Below are 25,405 nucleotides of genomic sequence, written 5' to 3'. Positions count from 1 at the left end.
GGAAAGACTGGCTGGAGGGTGGGCCGTACGAGGTAGCGTTTCAGGGAGGAGTCAGGACCTCCGCTGTTAGATTAGAGAGGATATTGGCATCAGAATTAGTGACAGAACAAAGAGAGGGATTTCTGGATCGAACATTTCCTTTAATAAGTATTGCCTGATGCCTTGTCCTTGAGAAAGACACTGCAGAGTGTCGGCCTTTCAGACCCAGAGAATTACTTCGAGTAGCTTTTTGAGAAATTGTATGAGTAACCAGCTGACATCAGCCCCTCAGATAGGGATAAAGCAATTCCCGGATGAATAGTGTTGCAGGAGTAGGCAGACTTTTCCTAAGGGACACACAGTCGATACGTTAGGCTTTGCAGGCATAACTACTCAGCTCTGAAGGCAGACCAAATATAAATGAGTAGGAGTGGACATGTTCCAATAAAACATGACTTTCAAAAGCAGGCAGGGGTCTGCTGATCATCTGCCAACCCGTGCTTTACAACATGATTCCCAGTGCAGTGGGCACCGCTCAGATCTGTGGGCATGGCATGGAATGTGCATGCAACCTTAGAACATGTGGGTTTGCTTGGTGATAGGATACCATGTGATGGGGTGTGACAGTGTGACCCACAGTGCGAAGTGCTGTTGGGATGTAAAGATGAACAAGAAGTGGTTCCCAGCCAAGCAGTGTGCAGTAAGATACATGTAAAACATGTCACAGGGCATTTGACCATGCTGTGGTGGTTGGAAGCAGAAGCCCCAGTGGAGAGCAGTGCTTGTGGAGAGGCTCCAAGAGGGGCCTGGATTGGGCCGAGGGCTGTGTGGGGATGATGGCCTCTGATTTAGAGAGTTGCCTTGGAACATAGATACAGGCTGTGACACACAGGTGTTAGGCAGAAGCGTGGAGAATGTTCTCTAGTGCTGGTAGGGAAGCTAGCAGGTGGTACTCAGAGCAGAAGCACACAGGGATGGAGACAGGGGGACGTGCTGTGCCCAGGGAGTCCACATGGCTTGGTGGAAGGCTCTGCATCAACAGAATGGTCAAGTCCTCTTTTCCTGTACATGGGGAAGTCTGCTGCCTGCTGAGCTCTCCCTCATCTGTCTTGATGTGATAGTGACTAGCCTAGAAAAACAGTAGACACCTTCAGAAACATTGTGAATCGCTGCCCTCTCAGTGTTAAATTTCAGGTTAAAAGTATTTGTTAACTTTTTTCCCTTTTGGCTCACTTTAGTTCGTATTGCTGATTGCTACTCAAAAAACAAAACAACAAATGAACAAATGAATCAAACTGCTGAGTACCAAGTTTGAGTAGTGGCGAGTGCGGCCATTGGCCACTTTGTCACACCTCCCTCCGTCTCCGCTGTTCCTGCACCTCTGGGTGTCATGACACCTTCAGCAGTCTTCAGACGGCCTCCTTTTCCCTGTATCTCCATTGTCACAGGCCTCTCTTCTCCCTGTACCTCTGTCATCACACGGCCATCTCCCCGTGTCTCTCTGTGTCTCTTTTCCTTTCCTTATAAGGACATCCATCATATTGGATTTAGAGCCCACTGTACTCGAGTATGACCTCATCTTAACGTAATTAATCACATCTGCAAAGACCCTATTTCCAAGGGAGGTCACATTCTGAGGTCCTGGGAAGGACATGAATTTTGGGGGACATTTCTGCAAAGTACACAGGGCCTGGGTTATTTAGAACTTCGGTCATCCAATGCTGAGTCTCACATAGCTTCTCTGCGGTGCTTACCACATGTCTTTGGGAATGCTGAGACACCCATTTGGAGAGCTGGGAGTAAGCTGGTCAGTGTGGGGCTAGTGGTGAGAAGGGGCCTATAAGATGCAGAATAGCGGGGGCCTTGCTCACTGGTCACCTGGACACTGCTTCGAGTGGCCTGATGACTTGAGGAGTGATGTGACTCCCTTGTGCTTATCTCCAGTCAGCGGATCAACACTGCTTGTGGAGGCTGGTCCTGAGGCTGGGACACTCTGGACAGGCGTGGCACATGGAGTGTTGGCTCCCCCAGAGTGAGAGCGCACTCCGGCCAGGTGCCCCTAACTCAGGGGGCCGAAGGTGTCTGCTATTTTTCTAGGCTAGTCACTATCACATCAAGACAGTACTTTTAAAAAATAAATTGCTGGCACTCAGTTTTCTGTTTTTCTTTCCCCTTGAACTTGAGCTACATTAGCAGTACTAGTGTTTTTCATTCCTTTGTGACTGATAAGCCTCATGCCACCCACCAAGGACACGAGATTATGCGCTCTGTTCATTTTCTTTTCTCTGTTCCTTTTTCCCACAGTATGCCTCAGCCCCTCTGTGGGGCTCATTATTTGAGAGCTAGGAATCTGATTTTGTGATTTGAACCACCCATGTCAACCAGAGATGTTCTGGAAAGTGGGAAGGCAGTTAACAATGACAGATTTTTTTCAGATCTTGAGGGGGCGGCCAGACAGCTAGCCAGTAAAGTAGCCAGGGGCAGGCTCACAGGGGCTGTCTTTCTGGGGTTGGCCCAGGAGACTGGCTTATTGAACAGTTCTCCCACATAGATGCTGAGAGGGCCAAGTGGCTCGCCCAGATGAGATCCCGTGCACTGGGCAGCGTACCGGAAATGGCCTTAAAGTTACACTATGTCTCCTACACAGGGCAGCCAGGCCCATAGCCTAGTTGAGGGGAGTCATGTGAGCAGAGGCTACGGTGTGAGATCGATATTATCTTCTTCCTGGTCTCCTGAGTGTCCCCCAGCGGGGCTCTTGGGTTCTGTCAAGGGGCCGAGTGAGGTGTTCCTCGGTTTTATTTTGATACCATTTCTTCTCCACTTTGGTGGATGCTGGGAGGCCTGAATTTAAAGGCTGGGTCTCACTCCTAACTGATAATTCAACTTGGAACTGAAATGAAGATCATGACATTCTTATTTCATGAGGTTTTCTTATGAGCATCAAGTAACTTAGATGAAATGCTTCAACAAGTGTGAAATACCAGTTAAATTCAATGAAGAACACTTTTGGAAAAGTTGAAGCAGCAGCACCAGGTAGCGCGTGCAGTCAGGAGGCTGCACGCTCTGCATCAGCGTTTCTGCCTTCCCTGTGATGCCTCATGATGGGTCTCCGAGGGCAGAGCTGACTCCACTCCTGCCCTATTGGGATCCATCCCCTCTTCCTTCCCCCACAGGGCCCTCTCAGCAGGGGAACATTTGTGATTCATTAGTTAGTTTTTCTTGGCAGTCATCAGGGTGGCATTTGCCATCCAGTTGGAATCTTGAGCTGCTGTTGGAAGGAATTATGTAATATGATGTCTTAGGAGAATATAAAAATGGATAGTGTATAACTACATGAATGTATATTTTTTCTTCAAAGTATGTAAGCCAGGTTTTGAACTGGCAAATTGGTTTTTTAGAAAGTTGAATTTACATGTTAATATTTTCATTCATTTCTTATATTTATATACCCTTGTGTATCTTGTATATATTCCTTTCTGTTAAAGTTTTTTAAATTGCATATAATTTCATTAATCCCTAGAGGCATTTGGGAGATTTTTGCCTTGAGTGAGAAAGTATAAGGTGAACAGAAGCATAGTTTGTAGAAATGTTTCTCTGTATCAAAGCATGTATCTAGTAAGATATTTTTAACTGCGTGTATGATTGCTGTTTCTTTTCTTGTTTTGGAGACCACAGTTATATTTAGGCTTCTCTCCAACTACAGTCAGTAGTTGAGTTCTCCTGTAACTATATAACTGTAGTTCTTGATAGTGGTGTTGTCCTGTAACTCTAGTCTGTGGTTGAGTTCCCCTGTAACTACAGTCAGCAGTTAGATTCTCTTGTAACTGTATAACTGTAGTTCTGATAGTTGGATTCTTCTCTAATTATAGTCAGTAAGTTCTTTTGTAACCACAGTCAATAGTTGATTTGTCCTGTAATTATATAACTACAGTTAATAGTTGAGTTCCCCTGTAACTACAGCCAGTAGTTGGATTCTCTTGTCACTAAAGTTGGTCATTGGCCTGGAACCTTGGAGGCCACCTCCTGCACCTAAAGCCATCCCTGGCATGTAGTGATCACTCAGTAAATATTGATTAATGATTCTATGATTATTATAGAGATGACTTGAAAATCAGAAAGCAGAGTTGCTGTTTCATTTATGTATTTCCTTCTAAGCATGAGGATTGCAAAGTGCTGCTGAAACTATCTTAAGTTTTTGTCCTTTCTCATCCTATAAATCCTGCTCTTCCTTAACTCAATTTCTTTTTTATCTAGATTACAGAAATTTTTGGTTGTCATTAGCGTCAAAGATGTCTTAGGTATATATATGCTCATAGAAAAAGTCAAGATATGTCTAAGACAAAAGAAGCTTCCAATATTTAATATAGTACTTAAGAAAACACTTCTTAGTTTTGATTATTTGTAGTATTTTGGTCTTGATAACAGATTTGAGGAATTGGGCATAAAGTTAATTCTCTGTAGATGGTCTCAAGTCAGTGCTTAGTAGTCAAAACAGGAAGTTTTTCAGCTTAATCTTTTTATTATTCAATTTTTGAATTTCATCCATTTGTTTTTCCGTTAATCAGTGAAGTTTCATGAGCCAGCTAGAGAGGAGGTCACCCTGTTAAGAAGCGTTTCTTGTGGTTCCCACGTTCATGACCATTACTTTCTGTTGATTCAGCACGAAGAAGAGGCGGCATGGTCTAGTGAGAGGTGGGCGGGGCTGGCAGTGAGGGGTCTCCATCTGCCACCCACTCCCAAGTGGCCTCACTGATCCCTGCCTTTCTTCTTGTTGATAAGCGAGCCTCTGGATGCTGTTCAGTCACGTAATGAGAGCTCTCTAATGTAAATGGTTAACAAATGTGGGTGCCAATAAGATGCTCAGCTGAGTATGGGATAAACTCTCGGAGTACCACAAGACTATGTGCACCCTCTGTGGCCAGCATTTGAATGGAGGTAGTGCCCATGCACCTGGATGTGCGGGGGCTCTAGGGAATAAAATTACCTCTGCCCTTGAGGAGTTTACATTTTGATTGAGGGGCCACATGGAGAGGCACAGAGAATTATATAAGCCAGCTTTAATGTCTTAAGATGATTAAGATAATGTCTTATGGAAAATGTCTTAAGATGAATTGTAATCCCCATTTAGTCAATAAATGTTGAAGCATCTACTGTGGGCCCAGATAGTCTGTATTCTTGGCATATACTGGTGAACAAAACAAAGATCCCTGTGTCTGTGAGGGAAACAGAGTAAACAAAATAAATATATAAATTCTCTAAAATTTTAGAGACCCAGGACAGAGGTGGAGTTGGAAGGGACCTTGGGGTCAAATGGGCTGTTGAAGGGTAGGATTTTTAAGGGCATATTTGAGTCAAGACTTGAAAGAAGGGAGGGAGACAGCCAGGCAGACATGAATGAACAGAAGGACTATAGCTGGAGTTTGGAAAAGCAGTTTTGACAAAATTGTAGGAATCCTTGATTTTATTCTCGACATCCAGGATGTTAAATGCCTTCTGTGAAGTTAGAGTACAGAAAAGAGTTTGATTGTGGAGTGTTTGGGAAGCTTGTATGAGCCCTCAGCACCTAGCTTGTTGTTTTATTTCTGTCTGATGTGGGTGGATCCAGTCAGAGTTATTTAAAAGTTAAATAAATAAAAAGAATTTATAACATATAACCAGCATGTCTGTCGGGGAGGCTCTCAGCTCCCAAACAACCCGAACCCAAGAGGAAGGTCTTCATCTCACGGTGCTTTTATTTGGGATGTGTTCTTCCAGGTCACCTCTTCTATAAATTTGGAATCACAGAATCTGACTGGTATAGAATCAAACAGAGCATTGACTCCAAATGCCGGACAGCCTGGCGGCGGAAACAGCGAGGCCAGAGCCTGGCTGTCAAGAGCTTCTCTCGGAGAACGCCGTCCTCATCCTCGTACAGCACGTCAGGTACGCTTGGGAGAGCAGCCTGGAGCAGTTTGCATTGTTGTGGGGGGCGAGGGCGCAGTCCCGAGTGAGGCTGCTCCCCTGTAGAATCTATAGCTGCCACTCGGGACCCAGCGATTTGAGCCTTAATTCTGTGCACACATGTGCAATGTAAGTTATTTAGGGAACGCTGCTCATGTGACAGGTGGTGAGCTTCAGCCAGACCTGCTGGAGGCTCTCTGTGGCAGTAGAAGAGGACATATAGACCAGAGCCACCGCACACTGATGCCACGTGGGTGCTGAGTTCAGTCAAGACCATGTCAGGAGCTGTGCTGAGCAGCTTCTTCACTTCCTCCCTCTGCCTACTTATTTTACTACGTTTCTGGCTTGTTATATTATTTGTATGGTGACTGCAGGGGAAGTGTTAGGGGCGAACACCAAATTGCAGTACTCTTTATTACTTGTTTTGACTTTAGGGCCTCAGTTAGACTTACCTGCAAGATAATAGGAAAAAAAATTTTCTCAGGCTTTCTTTTCAGGCATAGAAGGAAAATGTTCACAAGGAATAACAATATGACCTTAGTATTGCTTTTCACCCAAGACATCCCAAAATATTTTAACAAAAACATCTTTTTTCTAAACTCCCACAGTGGCTCCTTTTGCAGTGGCTTGGAACCTGAGCCCTGTTTGGGGTTGGGGTCGAGATTCAGAGGCAGCAGTGGGTGGGGTCAGCCCGAACGCCTGTTCTGAAAACACTGCAGTGACAGACCAGGTTACCTGAAGTCCTCGTAGGGATTTGTTCTCTCTGAACCAGACCTCAGGAAGTGGTTTCCTCCTGGTTGTTTTGGTAGTTACCAGATACTTAGTCTTAACTTGCCAGTGATTCTTGAAGATGGGAGGTGGCCAGCTCGTGTGGGCCACACAAGTCGTGCCCCTAACAGTGCCTTGTGAGTGGCCCGTGTTGAAAATCTCCTGTGAGAAATCTAGGCCTTTCTCTTAGTTAGGAATTCTGTCTGCAGAGCTTAGGTCGCAGTCGTGGGGCATGCCGAAACAGTGGCTCCTCGAAGAGTTAGACTGGTTTGTGGGCCCTAAGAGGTTAGGTGTAGGAAGATATATTTAGGGAGGTAGGTTTCAACCTGGCTGGGGTTTTGTCCTCTTCAACCTGGGGTTCACATGACCTACCACAGGGCCAGACACACGGTTAGCACTCAGTGTATGTTCTGAATGCACAAGGAAGAATCATCTAATATGAGAGCTCTCCCCTGGGAGAGATTGCTGTGGTCACGGTGTCCCTGTCTCTGGAGGTACTTCTCCAGGCTGTGTAAGCGGGCCTCTTGGAATCGTGTTACATTCAGATCCTGATTGAGTACATCCGATGAGTGGCCTGACACTACATTTCTAAGAAATGCCCGAGCGGTGCCTCCCACTGGTCTAGACCACATGGGAGTGGCAAGGTGCTGAGTCCCTTAAGTCGTGATTGGGTTGTCGGGCTGCTAGCCTTTAATCCGCTTTTGCTTTTGTGTTTGGAGACTCAAGTGGTCTTTACCTTCCTCTCAGCTCTGATCTCTGTTATGTGGCTGGTGATTTTATAATTTACTTTTACACTTATTTTCTTTATTGTTTGTTTCTTTTCTAGTTATTAATGTTTCTTCCAATCGAATGACAATAGTTCAGTTTAATGGTAGTTGCATTTTTGCATTTACTTTGTCTCCTTGTGTGTAAACATATCAGCATTTCCTCTAAGATGCTGTGGGTTTGCATGACTCTTGGGTGCCATTGGTCTCTCATGGACGGTGAACAGCCGCTATGTGAGCTTATCTGCAGTGCCTGTGTCCCTTGGCAGGCTCAGCTGTGGGACCGTGAGCTCAGTGTCTCAGGATATGTCTGTTGGAATAGCCTCTAAGAAACCCCATCATGTGGCTGACCCCAGATGGTTTTGGTAGAACAACAATCTAGCAGCACCTTTCATGGCCTGAGTGATGGGCCATCTCCTCAGGTGCATGCTGCACTTGTGCCCAAGCACAGGGCTGTCCTTGTTTTCCTGTGTAGTCGGCTGTCTTCCAGCTCTCAGAAGACAGATACCGTTGTACATGTGAGGCACTGCTGCCTGGGCCTTGGACTTTGTGCCAGGTGTTCAGACACAGCCATGGGTAGGTAGGGAGGAGGGTGGCATGCAAGGTGGGGCTTTTAAAAAAACCACGTGAGGGAGATGAGCATAGTTATAGTCCCTTGGCCTTTAAGTGTTTGTCTAGAGAGGATGGAGAATGAATTTCTGAGCTGTTATATTAGTCTCATGCTTCTACTAATAAACCCTGGCACGTGCTGCCTTCCTGCTCAGTTTGCCAAAGACCAGAGGCTCCTGGTCTGAGGGCCGCCACCTCGCAGGCACTGGAATCAAGTTTGTTTTGAGAGACACATAAAACATATTCTGCTTTTATCAAACTTAAAAAAAAATACATTGCTTCATAAATGTCTGTTGATTTAATTTTTCTTTCTTTTAATATACTGCATACTTGGCTAAAATTAGGTAAAGCAAAATAGGTGGTTAGTCAAAGGGATTTCTGGAATTTTTGTCATTGTTCTTTTTGCACACTCTTGGCCTGATAAATCTGATATTTAAGGCTGTTCTCATGACAAATAATCCAGTACAATGTAATTAAGCCAGGATTCCATTAATTTGGAATTGCTAGTTATTCCACTTGGAGGAATTTCTTATTTATTTTTGAATTATCAACAGACAAAAAAGGAACTTCCAAATAAATGCTGTAAATGAGATTCTGAGCCAAGGTTTGAACACAAACCATGAAACCACTGGTTTCAAGGGATTGAAAAAAAATCAATTTATTAAAACATTATATTGCACTCTCCTAACTGGCAATACTGCATAAACTTTTATATGTGCTTGAGTTTAAGATGGCTACATTTTGTTGTTTAAAATACAATTCAGCATTTCCCCCCACAGATTCCATTGGTGAGTCGAAGACCTTAGGTGGGCGTCTATTTAGTGCCCAGTATTTAGAGTTACAGAGAACTAGCTCTTGACAATCACTGCCTGAAAATCTGTGTGTGTAGCTGGTTTTCCTCCCTCTGGACACAGAGGAAGAGCCAGGCCAGGGAGGGGAGGAGGGCCCGTTGGGTGCCCTGCCGTTTTTGTTTCACTCTCTTCGAGTGGGCAGTGTGGTCCAGAGTGTCCTCAGTGCTATCCCTTGGCCTCATGGCAGCGTGAGCATTTTCCTCTCTGGTCATTTGCCATGGGTTTTGGTCTTTCTTGATCACAAGTCACCAATGCAAGTTTTTGCACTGGACATTGATATCAGTATAATTGCAAAATATGGATTTAAATTGGTCTTTATATTGTATAATTATAGTGAGTTACTAATTAAATGGTAAGTTCAATGAAGTAAATCTTAGATTTGGAAACCATTTACATCATACCCACAAGTCATATTTTCTGCGGCATTTTTAGAACCCTGGGGGACTATCATTCTTGGTTACAGTTTTGAAAACTAGCAGAATCAGTTGATTTTTATTAACATCGGAGCAGAAATTATTTGGAAATCTATTTAGTTATACAGTCCTTGTTAACTAGCAGAGTGGGTTTTAAATGTTTTAGTCATGTATCCTCTTAAAGAATTTTGAAAAAGTGTGTTCTTTTTTGTGTATTTTTAAGTTGATATTTGAAAATGTTGACACCCAAAATTTAAAAGGATATAATTTCTGGCATATTGCTGTATTTAAAAATGCATGCAGTAGAGTCTATATATTAAGTCAATTTGATGTTCACCATTAAGTTATTTAAAATAAAAATACACCAAAAGTTTTTCTTGGAGAATCAGACATTTTACGTCTTTTCTTCTTCCATCCATGTTACTATTCTAATTCTCTCACAGAATTTCATCTTAATGTAATGATTTTATGTTTAAAAGTTTTTTATTGATAAAGCCATCATAATTTTCTACAACAAAAATATATGAAAATTAAAAATTTTTTTCTGAGCCCTTAATGTTCTAAGTGTTTAAGAAAATTCTTTTGATTGAGATATCATTATAGTTAAAATTAATACACAAGATCAAAACCAATGTATCTCATTTTGGGATTACACATAGAAAGTAAAATTTTATTGGAAGTGTATCTTTAAATGAGTGGGCAGAGCTTTTTCCATAAATTATCCAAGGAAAAATATTACTTATTGCTTATCTAAAGCAGTTTAATATCAACTTATTCCTATTTTTCATTTTGTTGATACATCTTAAGGACTTCATTTAAATAATTAGATGAGAATCATCTGTGTTGGTGAATAATAATTTTTTAGATTCCTTTTCTCTACAGGTCAGAAATCTTTTTGTCTAACACTTAATACTAACGAGTTCTGCAGAATGCTGTGCTCTCCACTGGGGCATGTTGACTTGGGTCTTGGAATGAAGAATTTCCTTTCCTCTGAGGGAGTTTGGGCTCTGGGCAGAGAAGGCAGACAGAGGTGTGCATGCCTGGCTTGTCCGCCAGGCCGATGCTGAGCACCATCTGTTTCTCCGCAGAGAGCATGATGAGCACGCCGCCACCCACTGGTGAGATACCACAGCCCCCGCCGCAGGCCCTGCACTACGCCCTGGCCAACGCCCAGCAGGTCCAGATCCACCAGATCGGAGAGGACGGACAGGTCCAAGTAGTATGTACCCTTCTTCTAGTCTGCCTCCTAGAATGAATTGGAGGGGAGAGACCTGTGGGCATGGGGATGGCTGAGACCAGCTCTCTGGGTTTCTGGATCATGTGGATAGCTTAGGATGAGGGAAAAGTGCCATAAAGTAGTAGCAGTTAGGGATGTGAGCTTTTCTATTTTGTAACGAGGGTGGATACCGTGTGACTGCGTCATTGTCGTGGGCCCTTTGTGGTCCCCTGCTGTGTTGCACCCAGTGTTCACTGTCAGCTCTGAGGGTCCCTGCTGCTCTCTGCCCTCCTGGGAGGCGTCATAGATGTGTCATAGTATTTTCTCATTTCGGAAACACGGGCACCCTTTCACTGGGGGAGGAAAAGGTCATTTCCTTCTGGCGTGAGAGGGAAAAGCTGGTGGCCTTAGTTACTGTGTAGCGCTTCCTTTGGATTGTGGGTCGAGTGTTGAACTAATGTGGCCAGTTAGCTCAGAGGTGAGCCCACAACACCGCTCTGCCTCTGGTGGTGCTGGCCCAATGGGAATTTCTCTAGGCCCTTCAGGGATCCTGTGGCCGAGGTTGGGGAGGGGGCAGGAACTTAGCTAGGGAATAGATCATTTTCAATGTGCCTGTGGGGTCCCGTTGATGTTTGGGTCACACTCAGCCTCTTGGTCGTACACCTGCATTGCCAGGGCGTCCTCCTGGAGCCCTAGTTCCCATCCCCGGATGGCCCCAGTTTGATGCTACACTCAGCACACTGCCTGGAGAGGGGTGGCTTCCAGAGAGTGCTGATGAGGACTTTTAAATGGGGTTTTTCTTCTTCCAGAGGAGATGAAAGAGTTATAAATAGTGAATTCTTTCTTTAGTTGACAGTCACAAAGGCTCTTATTAGTAAGAAAGTTCTGTGAAAGAATTCCAGAATAGATAACTTGGTACAAGGTTCATGTAGATATAGTCAAATGGAAGCAATAGAAAATTCTACAGTAGTTAATTTTAGGATCATTAAGGTAGCGTACTAAATAAGATCGTGAGTATTCATTTCACTGAGCGAAGTTAAGGTTTATAGGAATTAATTGTCTGCCTATATCTACAAACATAAATGCATCGTAGTTGGATGCTTTGATTTTTTTTTGGAACCACATTTATTAGGGTGTACTCCAGCTGTTTAAATAATCGTGTGTTTCTTTGATTTAAAAAAAAATTGCCTGACAAGTTTTCAGTGTAGATACACATATACCACTCCCCTCCCCTCGACCCACACCCTGTGTAGCCATCCAGCCCTCCTAGATCGCTGGGAGACCGTGCCTGGTAGTTATTCGGCTTCTGGTCCCTCTGAGTTGATAGTATGATTTTTTTTTTATTTTTTAAAACGTTATTCTAATTTTCTGGAAATTTTCTATTTTCCTTTTCTATATGTTCTTCACATTCTGAATTCGCTTGTTTGGTAACATTTAAAGATTTAACAGAATTTTCCTGGGCCCTATTGCTTTTTTAAGAATTACTGCAACATGTGTTCCATACTAAACATTGAATTTCAAGAGGTGATTAAATAGCTTATACCATGCACATATTATGTTGTGTTTTCTCAAACCATGAGCCAGATAATCAAGAACAAAAATTTCGGAATGTGTTTCTTGTTTCCTCTGATTTTGATTTTCTTCTGATGCTTCTTGTTGTCTTCTCTTGCTGCGGATCCCACAGGGTCACCTCCACATCGCTCAGGTGCCTCAAGGGGAGCAGGTGCAGATTACACAGGACAGCGAGGTGAGTCATAGCCGCCCACACTGCCCAAGGCACGCTCCGTGCCCGTGGGCTCCCTGCACTCTGATCTTTGTCAAATGAGGTGGACAGCTGGGAGTCTCCAGACAACACGGATATCCAGCATTGACCACCTGACTCTTGCTTCCTTGGGCACAAACTGCAGGCCCTGCCCGCCTTCCTGCCCTTGCTGCACCGCCAGCTTATCTGGGCAACCCCATCTGGTTTTCTTTGTAAATATTTGCTGTATGGAGGTTTTTGCTCCTGGCTGGAGCTGCCCTCTGAACACCCCTTTCCTCCTTGACCATTCTGCTTCCCATCTTCCTATCTGAGATGCAGACCTAGCTCCTAGCACAGCTTTGGTCCTGCTCTCCCACCAGGGAGCTCCCCAGTGTGCTGGAGTGGGAAGAACAGGAGGTGGGGCCCTGCCCTAGCAACCGTGACCTCACAAGTTCTCCTCACCTCCTGAGCCTTGGCTCTGTCTCTGCACTGTGAGACTAATGCCCATCTTGTGGGATGGCTGGGAAGCTGGTGAGAAAGCACGTGTATATCATGTAAGCTTTCAGTGCAACTTTCATGGCCCTTTGCACAACTGCTGCTTCTTGGATGGCCTTAAGTTCATGAAATCCAGGCTTCTTATCACCGGTGTCAGTACTTTGACATTCCACTTTTCATTAATTCTAATCTACGATAAAGAGAGAATGCAGGGGGTCTTACCCAGCTGTACAAGTGCTACTCCATGTGCATATCAGCTGCTGTAGGCAGTTGGTGCGTGAAGGTCAGGTTGACTCAGACAGTCATTGGAAGATGAGGCCAGCAGGCATGGTTCTGATGGTCTGTGAGCCTCTCAGGTGGGACCTTCTCTTTTCAGTCGTTCTGTGCAGGGCTGGGTGGTGGTGGCCACTTGTTGCAGGGACGCTGTTGACCGTTTCCTACAGCATAGGAGACTGTCAGCAGACTCAGTGCACTTGGCTTCCTCTGCCTTTGTCCAGTGGATGCTGAGCAGTGCACACACGTTCTGCTGGCCAAACGTGGTGTGGAACGGCACCCCCCCTCGCAGTGCGGGCTGGGAGCTGAAGAATATATTTCTATATAGGCCATGAAGGTAGTACCACCTTTGTGCCTGCCCTGCCCTGTGTTGTGTCGTCACACGGGTGTCAGGTTTCCCCACATTCCAACATCGAAAGCAGGTATAGACCCACCAGCGACTGAGAAAGTCCTGACTCATCAAAGAGCCTTTCAAGAGACTCTCTTGAGGGAAGTGTTTGCCTGGTTTAGTGGTGCCTGGTGGCTTTTTAGAGTTGCTTTGTGGACATTTCTCCTTGTATTTTAGTGGCAACCTAGGAAGTACATAGGATGTTAGTGCCTTTTGACTTTTCAGTTCCCAGAACCCAGGGGGCTGGGGTGGAGGTGGTGGTAATTTGCACACTGACTTGTGTTCGAGGTGCTTGCTGAGCTCCCATCCTGTGCAGGTTGCTGTGCTGGCTGTTGCCACTGTGGCGAGCATGTGAGTTAGAGGCTCCTGACAGTGTATGGGAGATAACTGTGCCAGGAAGGCCAGAGGTGATGTACTCAGTGGTGCAGAGAACACAAGACTCATGGAACAGGGGCCCTGGGATGCTTTATGAGGGAAGCGCTTTCATTTGGACCCTGCAGGCTTATCGGTGGGCCCAGTGTGCAAAAGGAAGAGAAGAACAGAGGTTCTGAAGGGAAGATGAGGATACTTGGCTGAGTGAATTCCTATGAGAGGAAAAATAAATACCTGGTCAAATGGGGCACGGGGTTGATTCATTCATAGGAATAATTAGTTCACTGATTGGCACATGGCCAAATGAGTGAATGGGAGAAAGCCGATGGGTGGCCGAAGCAGTGGACAGGGGAAGGAGAGCGGCAGACAGTGAACTTTGAGATGGCCCTGGAAGGCCTGTGAAAGTTAAGGAGCTGAATGGTGATGGGAGAGGAATCAAACTAAAATGGGTTATATTGGAGGTGCAGAGAAGTAGTGCAGGAGACCTGCAGGCTAATTGGGGCGTCCCGTTGAGGGGCAGGGAGGCTGCATTTTTAAAGGCACATAAATGGAGGCCAAACTAACAATTTAAGGTGTTATTTTCGAAGGCCCACACTCAGTCAGAACGCTTAATTCACAAGTAGCCATTTGAAAGGAAGGAAAAATCAACATACATTTGCTTTTATATTGTTTTTGCTAACAAGTCATTAGAACACTTCTTGAATTTCAGTTTTTTAATCAGTTTTGCCCTTTCCCCCCCAGTTTTCATAACTGAATCTCCCTTGCGTATATAATCTAGAATTTTTTGTTTCCACTAGGAATTGAATGCATTGAATTAGAATAAATTGCTGATAATACTGATAATTTGTAGTAAGTTACAATATGCAATTGTCTTCTTATTATAATAAAATCTTACCTTGTTCATTTAAAAATTAAGTTGTTTTGTCAGATGAGGATATCTGCAGAGACATTTAGCAGAACCTGCCAGACTTAAAGCAATTATTTTTTTTAAACAAGTGAAAATGAATTTTCAACTGGCGAGATCCCACTGGGCCTGTGGTCTAGTTAATTGCATTGTGTCCTGTCAATTTCCAGGTTGTGATAATGCACTATAATTATGTTAGGTGTCCCCATTGGGGGAAGCTGGGTGATGGGATCTCTCTATACCACTTTCGATTCTTCTTGTGAATCTAAAATTGTTTCAAAATAAATAAAAGAAAGGAAAAAAAAATGACATTTTCATTTGGGGTCAGGGTGGGAGGGTACAATGTATTTTTGAGTTTGTTTTTATAAGAAAAATTAGTACCTGTAAACTCAGCTAAATATTTTGTTTTGGGGTTTTTATTGCTACAAGGGGTTGGGTTTTTCTAGAATTGATGTTAATGGTTTTATTTGTTTTTCACACACGGCACAGAGAGGTTCCTACTTCTGTCTAATTATGTCTTGAAGTCCTTTTTGTCCTTGATCTTTCTTTTTTTCATTCATTTTTCAGGGCAATCTACAGATACACCACGTGGGACAGGATGGGCAGGTAAGTGCTCACCTGCCTTCACTTCATGCCTGCTTGCTGTGGTGGATCAGACATTACATTGCCACAGGGAGGGAGGGAGCGGGAAAAGGAGGGTGGTGCAGTGTCAGCCCTGGGGAAATACTGGCTTTGCTGTGGTGGCCAGGGACACCCTGGGCTTGTGGACTGCGGGGCCCTGGGCTACATCTGTTTCTTTGTGGGGTTCCAGGTAGCTCTTTTGCCCTACAGGTGAACCCCCCCATTTGTTTATCACTGTTTTCTGTAAATTGACATAAATGTTGTCAAAGACCGTGTTTGTCCAGTAGCCGTATATTAGAATAAAGTAGGTTTTGTTCATGAATATTACTGTCAAACTCCATCCACTGCCTTTTTTTTTTTAGTTTTGGACAAAAAGTAACTGAAGCAGTCATGGGGCACACTTGATATGAATTGTCTTTACAAAATGAAGTACGCCAACTGTGAGGGTTTCTAGAAAGTGATTTGCTTTCTAAGATTGAGTGAAATTGCTGGTAAATTCGAGGATTAAAATTTTCACATCTTTTTGAAAACATAAGCAATGAAAGTGAATGTAACCTCCGAATAATTATGAAAGAGAGTCTGGATGATCTTCCTTTTTTATAAAACATAACGTATGAACCATAAACACAGAGCCCATTGCCTGTCAAGATAATAATAGTTGTTATTCTCAAAACCAATTACACACTCCCCTTCGAAACACCTGTGTGCATTCTTGTCCCTGGTGAGGGCGCAACGTCTGCCGTGAATGGGTGTGGAGACCGTGTATTGTATTGCTGGGCTGGGAAGTGAAAGAATAGTTTCGCCCCTTGGACTTTCTGTTTGAACCCCCAGAGCACCTTGGGAGAATTGCGACAGACCTTAAAGCATTTGTTTAAATTGGAATTTCTTAGTTCGAAAGTTTCATCTTGAACACACACATGAGGTTTTAATCAGAGTCCTGAAGCAGTATTAATATATAAATATAGCATAGCTGCCTTGGAAGAGCCAAAAAGCCAAAGAAATGCAAAAAAAAAAACCAAACACCACTTTTTTTTTCTGAGCTGTCTTGGTGATGAAGTTGTTGGCCAGGCCCAGTAGAAGTCAGTTCGCAGCGGCTTCTCTCTCGGTCAGGCAAGAGATGTCCCGGCTGGGGCAGGAGAGGGTGGGTTCCCGTCAGTAGTTTATCTCTTTGTTTTTGATTGTTTCTGTCTGTACTCCTGAGCAAAATTCCAGTAGGGATTTTGAAATATAATCAGATTTTTTACATTGTTACCATTGTGTCACTGTATATAATTATAGTCAACACCATCCCAAATAAATCATGAGTGCAGAGGACCCAGTCTTTGTGGACAGGTACCGCAGGCACAGGAGCTCTAGCCACACTTTTCAACTCAGGAGGACTCCTTGAGTTTACATGGGAAGAACCACCTTCTGAAAATTCCCCAAACGAGTGTTTGCTGTCCTCTCCCATGCTTCACACTCACCAAGTGCTGCTGCCTTGCTTAAGTTCGTGTTCATGCCTCATCGGCCTGTTCCCCACGAGCAGCCATGATTTACTGCTGATTTATGTATGTTCAAGCATGTCTTCTTCCAAGTTCCCACTAGTTCTTTCTCTTAGCAGCCTCAGTACAAAATAAATAAAATGACTGCACCGATCACTTTCTCTGTTACATAAATAATTTATTAGTCATCTGATTTTTTTTTTTTTTTTGTCTATAAAAATCTCATGCTGCCTCTCCACCTCCACCTGATTCTCATTGTCAGTCACATTTGCGAGACCTCCAGTTAAAGACAACTTTAAAAAAAGGCAGGACTAACGCTGATGTGGCTAGAGAAATTTTAGTATCTGGCACCTTTTCTAAAGGACACTCTGCTTTCTGATTTAAATAAACAGTATGTGTTCATATGAAGCCGCCTTTTTCTGTTAAATCTGTTTAGCTAATCCTTTCTTATTTTCCATTTGTGGAAATTGTTTTTTTGTTACTTTATCATCTGTCCAGTTCTTGCTCCTATTAAGTTATTCTTCTCATAAAAGCTTTGTTTTCTAAATTTACCAAGTACTTGTGAAACAGAATGATGTTTTGCAAGACAGCACACCCCGCTTAGCTTGATGTCACGGGTAGGGCTGACTAAGAAACACAGCAGTGCTGGAGGCAGGAGTGCCTGTCATCCCACTTTCTCCCCTCTTCCCCCACCACCTCTGTCTCTGTCTCTTTATCTCCTCGCCCTTCCCTTTCTCCTGCCCACAAGAGGACAGTCCCTGGGGGTCTAGGGCTCTTTCTCCAAGCAGAATCTTCCCTAGTGTAATGCTCCAGACAGCCGCTCCCAGTTCCCAGTCCTGGTGTGTGTGTCCATGTTTGATTTACTGACACCAGGCTCACTCCACATTTATGGAGGGAAGCATTCTTGAATGGCTACCTCAACTCTGGGAAACAAAAAAAATCCTCTTGAATTGTAGAAGCTCACAAAGAAATACATTCATTATTCATGTAATTTAAATATTACGTAAAAGTTACATAATAACATGCAAAATTACGTATATCTTTTTGAGTTCATAGATCTACTGACTATATCTCATCAGCTTCACATTAAATTCTTACTCAGTAGGCATAAGTGCCATTTAAGGATTTTGCGGCAACACTCAAAATCCTTATATAGCAGCTAAACAGCACACTGGGGCTGATGACCTAGAATACTTCTTCCTGATGCCCAGGGCCATCAAGCCCTCCCCACTCCTATTCCTGTGTTAGGGTTATGGTAATAATTATGTTATTTCTCATTCTAAGATGTGTATCGCTGCTCTTGCTTGTGTTGGCTGTTTTCTAAGTCAGTGCACAGGTGCTGTGAAAGCACCTCTCCGTTTGTTACCTGGCAGGAGAGGGGAAGGAAGTGTGTGCTGTGCTGAGCACTGCAACTGCTGGTGGTAGGATTTTTAAAGTGAAGTTCACAGCGAACTTTGTTTCCACGAGTGAGAGCCGACAAGTAAGTCATGCGGAGTTTATTATACTATATTTACACAATCCCGTAACATGATACTGACAGTGGACCATGCTTTTTGAGTCATATATTTTCTTCAAATTAAATAGCAAGAGATCCTTGTTCCATCCCATGCAGGGGTGTGGCACTTAGCAGGTCTGCTGTGTGTCTGATGAGAGTGCGTGAACGCCTGATACTTTACAGACCCAAGGGCTTAGGGCAGCAGTGTCTGTTGCTTCCCAATCATGAGAAGGAAGGATCTGGAAAGATGAACAATTTGCAGACCCGTGGAGAACCAGAGGTTTGATTGGAAGCCACATTCAAGGGACGGTGGGCAGATTCAAGGTAGCACTGAGCTGTGTGGTGTGTTCAGCCATTTCCTGTTCTCTTCCTTGTTTTCAGCCATGCATATCTTCTTGCCATGATCATTCCTCATTCTTCATCTAATCCGCTGTTTTGTGGGGAAGGCAGATGGCCAAATTGGTTGGGGTTGAAATCGAGATGCTGTCACTGATTCCGGTCACGGGCTCTGGGCAGGGGTCCCTCCTCAGAGAAAGATGCGTGGGTCTGAGGCTGTTCTTTCAGCTATTCACATGTGTTTATGGCTTTGTTCCAGATGATTCTTGTCACTGCAAGTCACACTATTAATTAAACAAATTCAAACTGTGCTGATTTCTCTTGTCTGCAATCTGATCATAGGAAGTGTAGGTGATTTCTTATACTACTACATGCTGCTGTCTTCTTTCTTTCAGTATTTTAAAATGAACCTTTTACCGTGTGTCTTTACATTGTCCTTGCAAGGAAGGTTGGGGTGATAAGGAGCCCTGTCCTGGAGGGTCATTTATAGCTCTTCAGTGCCGGGAGGCCCTGCTGGGAGCCGCCTGGGATGTCAAGCCAGCCTCTGCCAGCAACAGAGAGGCCTTTCTCCATGGGGCCTTGCAGCTACGTGGGACCTAATGCTCCTGAATCTCCCACTTTCTCGTTGTCAGAGAAAGGATTGTAGGGCTCCTCCTACCCCCACTATGCTCTGTGATGCCAGGCACTCAAAGTAGGGGTGAGCAGTGAGAGGCGAAGCACCCATTCAGGGCTCTCGGCCTGCTGGCCACACCTGCATCGTGCACTCCCATGGTGCAGCCTCCCAAGGCCCTTGTTTGGGTCACAGAATTAGGCTGAGCTTTTGGGCGGGATGTCGTTTGGGAGAGTCATGCAGGTCTCACCTTGGTGCTGCTCCTCTGTCATTTTGTCGTCTTGGGGCAGAGAATTTACTTCTTTCTACTTGGGTTCCTCGTCATTAAAATGAGACCTGCTTCAGGAAGTTGTGCCCCCACCAAGAGCAGGAGGCTGCCCAGTGCTCAGCCTGGCATCTGGCTGGCACTTGATGGACACTCACTGTCCACACAGCCACCTCTCTGGGAGAGTGAGTGCATCTGTCCAAACCCTCAGAAACTGACCACGCAGGCAGGGCATGAGAATGATGAGTGGGCTCTCAAGAAAGAAGTTTTTACTTTCCACACTTTAAAAAAGTAAGAAGTAAGATCTGTACTGTTGAGTGATGTCACTGGATTGTGACCCTTTTAAAAAGTCTTGATGTCTGGCAGAGAACATCCCTCTGTGTGTGTGTGTGTGTGTGTGTGTGTGTGTGTGTGTGTGTGTGTGTGTGTGTGTGTGTGTGTGAGAGAGAGAGAGAGAGAGATTTTTTTGGAGACATTATCTAGAAAGCTATATATATACTTAAAGCATTAATTAGGAAATGTTCCCTTTCTTGTTAAAGTTATGGCCATGAATGAACCTTTCAAAGAGAGCAGTTGATCTGTGAAGCAATTTACATTAGAACTCAGATTTTTAAAATGAATTAAAATTATTTGTTAAAGAAATGCCAAACATAATGTAAACATGTTTTACTAATCTTAAGGGAGCTGTTAACAAGTGGAATCTCACATGGCATGAGGCATTATGTTTGTGTTATTGAAAATCCCGGATTACAGTTCACAGTCAGTGTTTGGACCTGACCGGCGTGTAACAGCTCAGGACTCTGGGATGGAAAAAGGCTGAGGATACTTGTTCCAGTTCCTCAGAGAACATTTCCCAGTCACATTTCTTACCAAACATCCGTTAGGTAGAATGAGAATCTTGGTCAAGACGGCCTTTTCATGCGTTTCACTGAGATTGTTCCTCTCCCTGAACCAGGAAGTCGAGTTTGGCCAAGCATGAATAAAACAGCCCTCAAAGCATTCATGTTAGTTGGAAGGCCAACGCACGAAGTTCAGTTTGGGTTAACTTTGGTGACTGTATTTTCTCGGCCTTATTTCTTTATATGTAGAAAATACTTGTAAAGTTATGTGGACATTTTAACCTTGTCAAGACATTTTAAAAAACTTCTAAATGAATGATACAGGATTAGAATCTGGTATAGTTTTGAGCATTGCTTAAGAATGATGTAATTAAAAATGTTTGGGGAGCAACACTTAAATTTCAATTAATTGTGCTTCGTGTTCCTATAACACAGTGTCTGTCTTTTTATTGGAACTACTTCTGTTGTTGCCCATAATGTCTAGACTCATGTCACATAATGGTTTGCCTTTCGCCGTCCAGGAGTCTCATTACCTCCAGTTTTGTGACTGCCTGATAGTTTTGCTCCTCGCAACCCTAGCTGTAAAGGGGAAAGTGAGGATTCGAGCAAAAAGATGCTATTCTTGAGGAGAGGAAACGTTCATTTTCTATAATGAGTGCCTTTTCCATGACTAAATGTTCTCGGAAGCAGAGGCCTGTGGCATAGGCTGACGATCGTGTATACTTCATGCCTGGAGGTCAGGAACCCAAGGTGCTGTGGTTACCCAAGTAACCCATAGACTGTGTTACTTCAGACTCTTCCTGGGAAAACGAGGAATATCTCTTGAAACCCCTTTTAACTTTAAAGATTTGGATTTGAGCTTCAAAAGTGGGGCCTGCCACAAGCAAGTCTCCACAGAGTACAACAGATCAACCCCCAGACCTGGAGTCAGGGCTCCTTCACTTGCTAGGTAAGCTTAGAAAGGTGCTTGGTTAGCCCGGTGTTCTTACATCCTGCGGTTTGCCAGAAGAGCTTTTTCAGGTAAGGAGGAGAAAATGGGCAGGATTCCCATCAGAAGAACAGGGAGGATAGGCGGAGCCTGGGGTTGCTCACAGTCCTGCTCTGCGCTCGTCCTTTCCCACCTGTGGGACAGGTAAAGCCAGCTCTACAGCAAAGCTTGCGCGTTGTGGGGTCTGCTGAATTAAAGTGTAGTGTGTGTCTCCCTCTGTTCTGTGAGCCCTTGTTAGAGCTCAGAGATAAGCACCTGTTTGTGTGAGTCAGAGTTTGGCCCTAGCTTGGTACCCTCACTCTTCAGATCCCTGCTCTTTCTGAAATGCACTGGACAGCAAGACTTCAGGGAATGGGGGTTTCCAGTCTGATATTCTAAATAAGAACAATGGTAGTACATTCCAGCTCATCCCAAACTCCTACCTTTTCCCCAGATACCACTAACACACTCTCACAACTACATTATGTCCACGGAGGATTTCTGCTTTTTCAGAGCCTTTAAAACACCAATGACCTGATTTTGTAGAACTTCATGAACTTGTTGCTGGTGTGTTTTGTGCACTTTGCAGTAATACACTTAAATGTTGGGTATGAACATACTTTTTCTTTGCACAGCTAGGACTATGTACTGTAATTAAATAATTTTAAAGGTATTGTCTAAATTTTACCCCATTTAGCAGTGTCCACAGGTGTTGGCAGAAGTGAACTCTCGGCCCCAAAATGATGGGGCAAACTCTGAAGTAATCACAGCACATGCCAGCCTCTCAGAAATCGTGTGCAACTCAAACGGTTGACTGCGAGCTTGTTATAACAGTTTCTCAATTTGGTGAATTTGGGGTAAAAATTACCAAATCCTTATTGGGACTATTTAGGTACTCACAGTTTAGATAGCAAGAGGTGCATGCTATGGTTCTGATTAATTTGACGCGATTGGACACCTGGCCAACTCAAAATAATTTTCCAGAAGTATCTAATCAGTCGGAGAAACAACTAAACAATCAGACTCAGTCTAGGAGATTGCGTTGCAATTACAGAATTAAACATGGAAGTAGAGCAATTATGCAGAGGTTAAATTTGAGTCGTGGAGGAAAGAAGCGGCCAAAAAGAAAGGACGTTTATTCTAAAAATGTTCTCAGTGTTGAATTGGCTCCCACCGAACAAATTGTGATATGCAAGTATAAGGTATTAAAGTTTACATCTGCATGACCCATGGGGGAGATGGTTTTTTTGAAACTGTGAGGTGTGCCCTGGTCTGCAGCGGGCTTCGTGGAGTCGACACAGGAAACGGGCCCAGCTTTGGCACCACAATAGAAGCAAGAGTGCTCTGAGGTCACACGCTTGGTGACATGAAGCTCCCAGCCACATGACTTCGTATCAAAACCAGACATCTCCTGTAACTCATTTAAGTGAGCTGAAATGAAAATGCTTTATTCTTTCCCTCTTCTCTAAAGATAATTGTTTTCCTCGGGGTGGGGGGGCGGGCGGGTGGTAGATTGCATAAGGCATAGGAAATATGTTGTTTTAATTAGAGCATAATGTAATACTCATCAATTAAATTAAGAACATTCTTTAGGAGAGAATGGGCATGTGGGTTTGGTTTCCAGCCCTTTGCCAGCTTAGCATTGCAGTCATATTAACAAGGATGTGAATCCTTCTCTTTCGTGTTAATTCAGATTATTTCAAGCAAGATCAACTGGGATAAATGCAGTTAAACGTAGACAGGGCACTTTGCATTTAGTATATGTACTGCCTTTGTGACATCTTCTCTTGACCATCGCTTTGAGCATTTGGCGTTTCCAGTGAAACTGAGTAAGTGGTTTGTCTCCATTTGGTCATGCAAGTGGGAGTGATGGTTGAACAAAAGTTACCATGTTCATAAAAATCACCGACATTAGTTGGCATTGCAATACAGAGGATTCTAGTTATAAACCTGCATGAATTAGAACCAGTCACAAACGAGTCATGATCCACACACATACACACTTATACACATATACGGATTTCTGGCTGTTTGTACTTTTATACAAACAGCCAGAAATCCGTATATGTGTATAAGTGTGTATGTGTGTGTGTATTTGTTGTGTTATTTGTTAGTAAGTTGCAGAAACCAAAAACTTTTTCATAGAACTTGTAAGCACAAGGACCTTTACCTGTACTACCAGTTCGTCACTTTTGCTTGTTACCTCTTGATATATTAACAGACCACCCCAAAAACTTAGGGTTGAAGATAATGACCATTTATTATCTTTCATGGCTGTGGGTTTATTGGTTGTTTTCCACGTGGTGCTTCCGGGATCATCCGGGGTCATCTGGAAGCTCAGTGGGCTGCCATATCTTGAGGCTTGCTCCCAGGGCCTGGAATGTGCTGGCCCATGGCTGGGAGCTCTGAGCAGGGCTGTCCACCTGAGCCCCATAATTCTCTTCTGTGCAGGTTCCTTGAGTTGCCTGGGCCCTCACAGCATGGTGGCAGGGTTCCAGGAGGGGATGTAGCCAGCATACAAGAGCAGAGGCTGTGGGTCCTGTAAGCCCACATAGTGACTGTGTTTTCCTTTAGGTGCAGAATGGGACAGCCATGCCAGACTCTTGAATTGGGAAAGATGAGGTGTATGTTGCCTGCAAGGAGGGATGTAGCATCTCTTGGCATTCATGCTGTACCTAACATGGCTTGATTCTGAGCTCTTTAATTAAGGCAGGGCCCATACCATACACAGGGCCTATGCCCTGCCTGAGTGCACAGGAGGCATGCAGGGAAGCGTGGGCTGCACAGGAGTCCTGGTCTCACTCAGGCATGGACCAGACCACGGGGCAAAGCACACAAGAGGCATGTAGGAAGCAGGGGCTGCGTGAGAGGTTGGTGATCTCAAGGTGAGGCACCACTGTAGTTAAGAGGATGGACATATTTCCGCCTAGATGTTTATTGGGCAAATCACACACTACAATCCCAAGAAATGACCTTCTCTGTTCAGATGATGAGTTGGGGGTTAGTCTGTCAATGCCAGTGTCCTGACCTCAGGCAGACACCAGCCCACCCATGTGGCATAAAATCCGCATTGAGAAACTTTGTGATTGATTAACTGTGTTCTTTGTTGGGACAGCTTGGCTAATGATAAAGTCGGATGCATTTTTATAATTATGCATTGTTAATTATTGAATGGTTAAAACAGTCTTAAAGTTTTCTTTTTTGCATTTATAAAAATTTAGATTTTTTAAAAATCTAGATTTATACAATTTCTGAGATATCTTTTGCATTCCATTCATCTTGTTTCTTTGGAGAATTTAAGAAAACAAAGCAAAGACCTAAACATTTATTCATGTGACTAAGAAATAATGTTCCAAAAGCAGTCTGTTTTTGGATAATTGGCAGCTGCTGCTGGCTGACCTCAAATTCCTCTTGGAGCCCCATGTCTGTTGCTGCTCTGTGTTTACTGAACTCTCAACACCCAAGGACAGTCACCCATTCCTGAAAGGGTGCTAGTGCTTTCTTTGTTTTACTACGTTAATGTTACATTGCTAATAAAGATCAAAACACAACCAAGAAAAAAATCAGTGTTCCTTTTAACCTTAATGTAAAGTATCAAGGTTCCCCGTCATATAAAATTACCTTCAGGTGCTAAACCATGCTTCCCTTTCAAAGCATTGCAGGGAATTCGCTATCTGCCTGCAGTGACTCAGGCATCCCTTTCCGGAGCTGGACACGTGCTTTCTCCTATGTCATAACCTCTTTGGTAGTATTCTGTACAGGAAACGAGATAAAATCAGGAACTAGGTGAGTTATTCCCCTTTTACACATGGAGACAGTAGATAGCAGCTTTTCCAGGATCGTGGAGGAAGGTGAAGTCAGGGATGGATCCAGACCCCAACGCTTATGACTCCTAGTCTCCAAACTGGCTCTAGTTCTCTAGAGCATCATCATTACTGCTGTTATTACCATCACTGCCATCCATCATCACTACCACCACACCAAGACAGTACAATCGCTGTCACCCCCACCACCATCACTAATATTATCACCACTGTCATCTACATCAGTGGTCCCCAACATTTTGGCACCAGGGGCC

General features: G+C 44.0%; 1 protein-coding gene across 1 annotated transcript in view; it reads left to right on the top strand.

Annotated features, from left to right (window-relative positions):
* Nucleotides 1–25,405, top strand: part of BANP (BTG3 associated nuclear protein) — a 116,162-nt gene that overhangs the window by 67,412 nt on the left and 23,345 nt on the right. Inside the window, exons 7-10 of the mRNA XM_023536671.1 lie at nucleotides 5,638–5,901; nucleotides 10,413–10,543; nucleotides 12,225–12,287; nucleotides 15,281–15,319. Of these exons, the coding sequence (XP_023392439.1) occupies nucleotides 5,638–5,901; nucleotides 10,413–10,543; nucleotides 12,225–12,287; nucleotides 15,281–15,319 (497 nt within the window). The remainder of the gene's footprint in view (nucleotides 1–5,637; nucleotides 5,902–10,412; nucleotides 10,544–12,224; nucleotides 12,288–15,280; nucleotides 15,320–25,405) is intronic.

Source organism: Pteropus vampyrus, unplaced genomic scaffold (assembly GCF_000151845.1).
Source record: "Pteropus vampyrus isolate Shadow unplaced genomic scaffold, Pvam_2.0 Scaffold166, whole genome shotgun sequence".
Lineage (NCBI taxonomy): Eukaryota > Metazoa > Chordata > Mammalia > Chiroptera > Pteropodidae > Pteropus > Pteropus vampyrus.
Note: the sequence above shows the minus strand (reverse complement) of the source record. Positions and strands in the feature narration are given on the sequence as shown.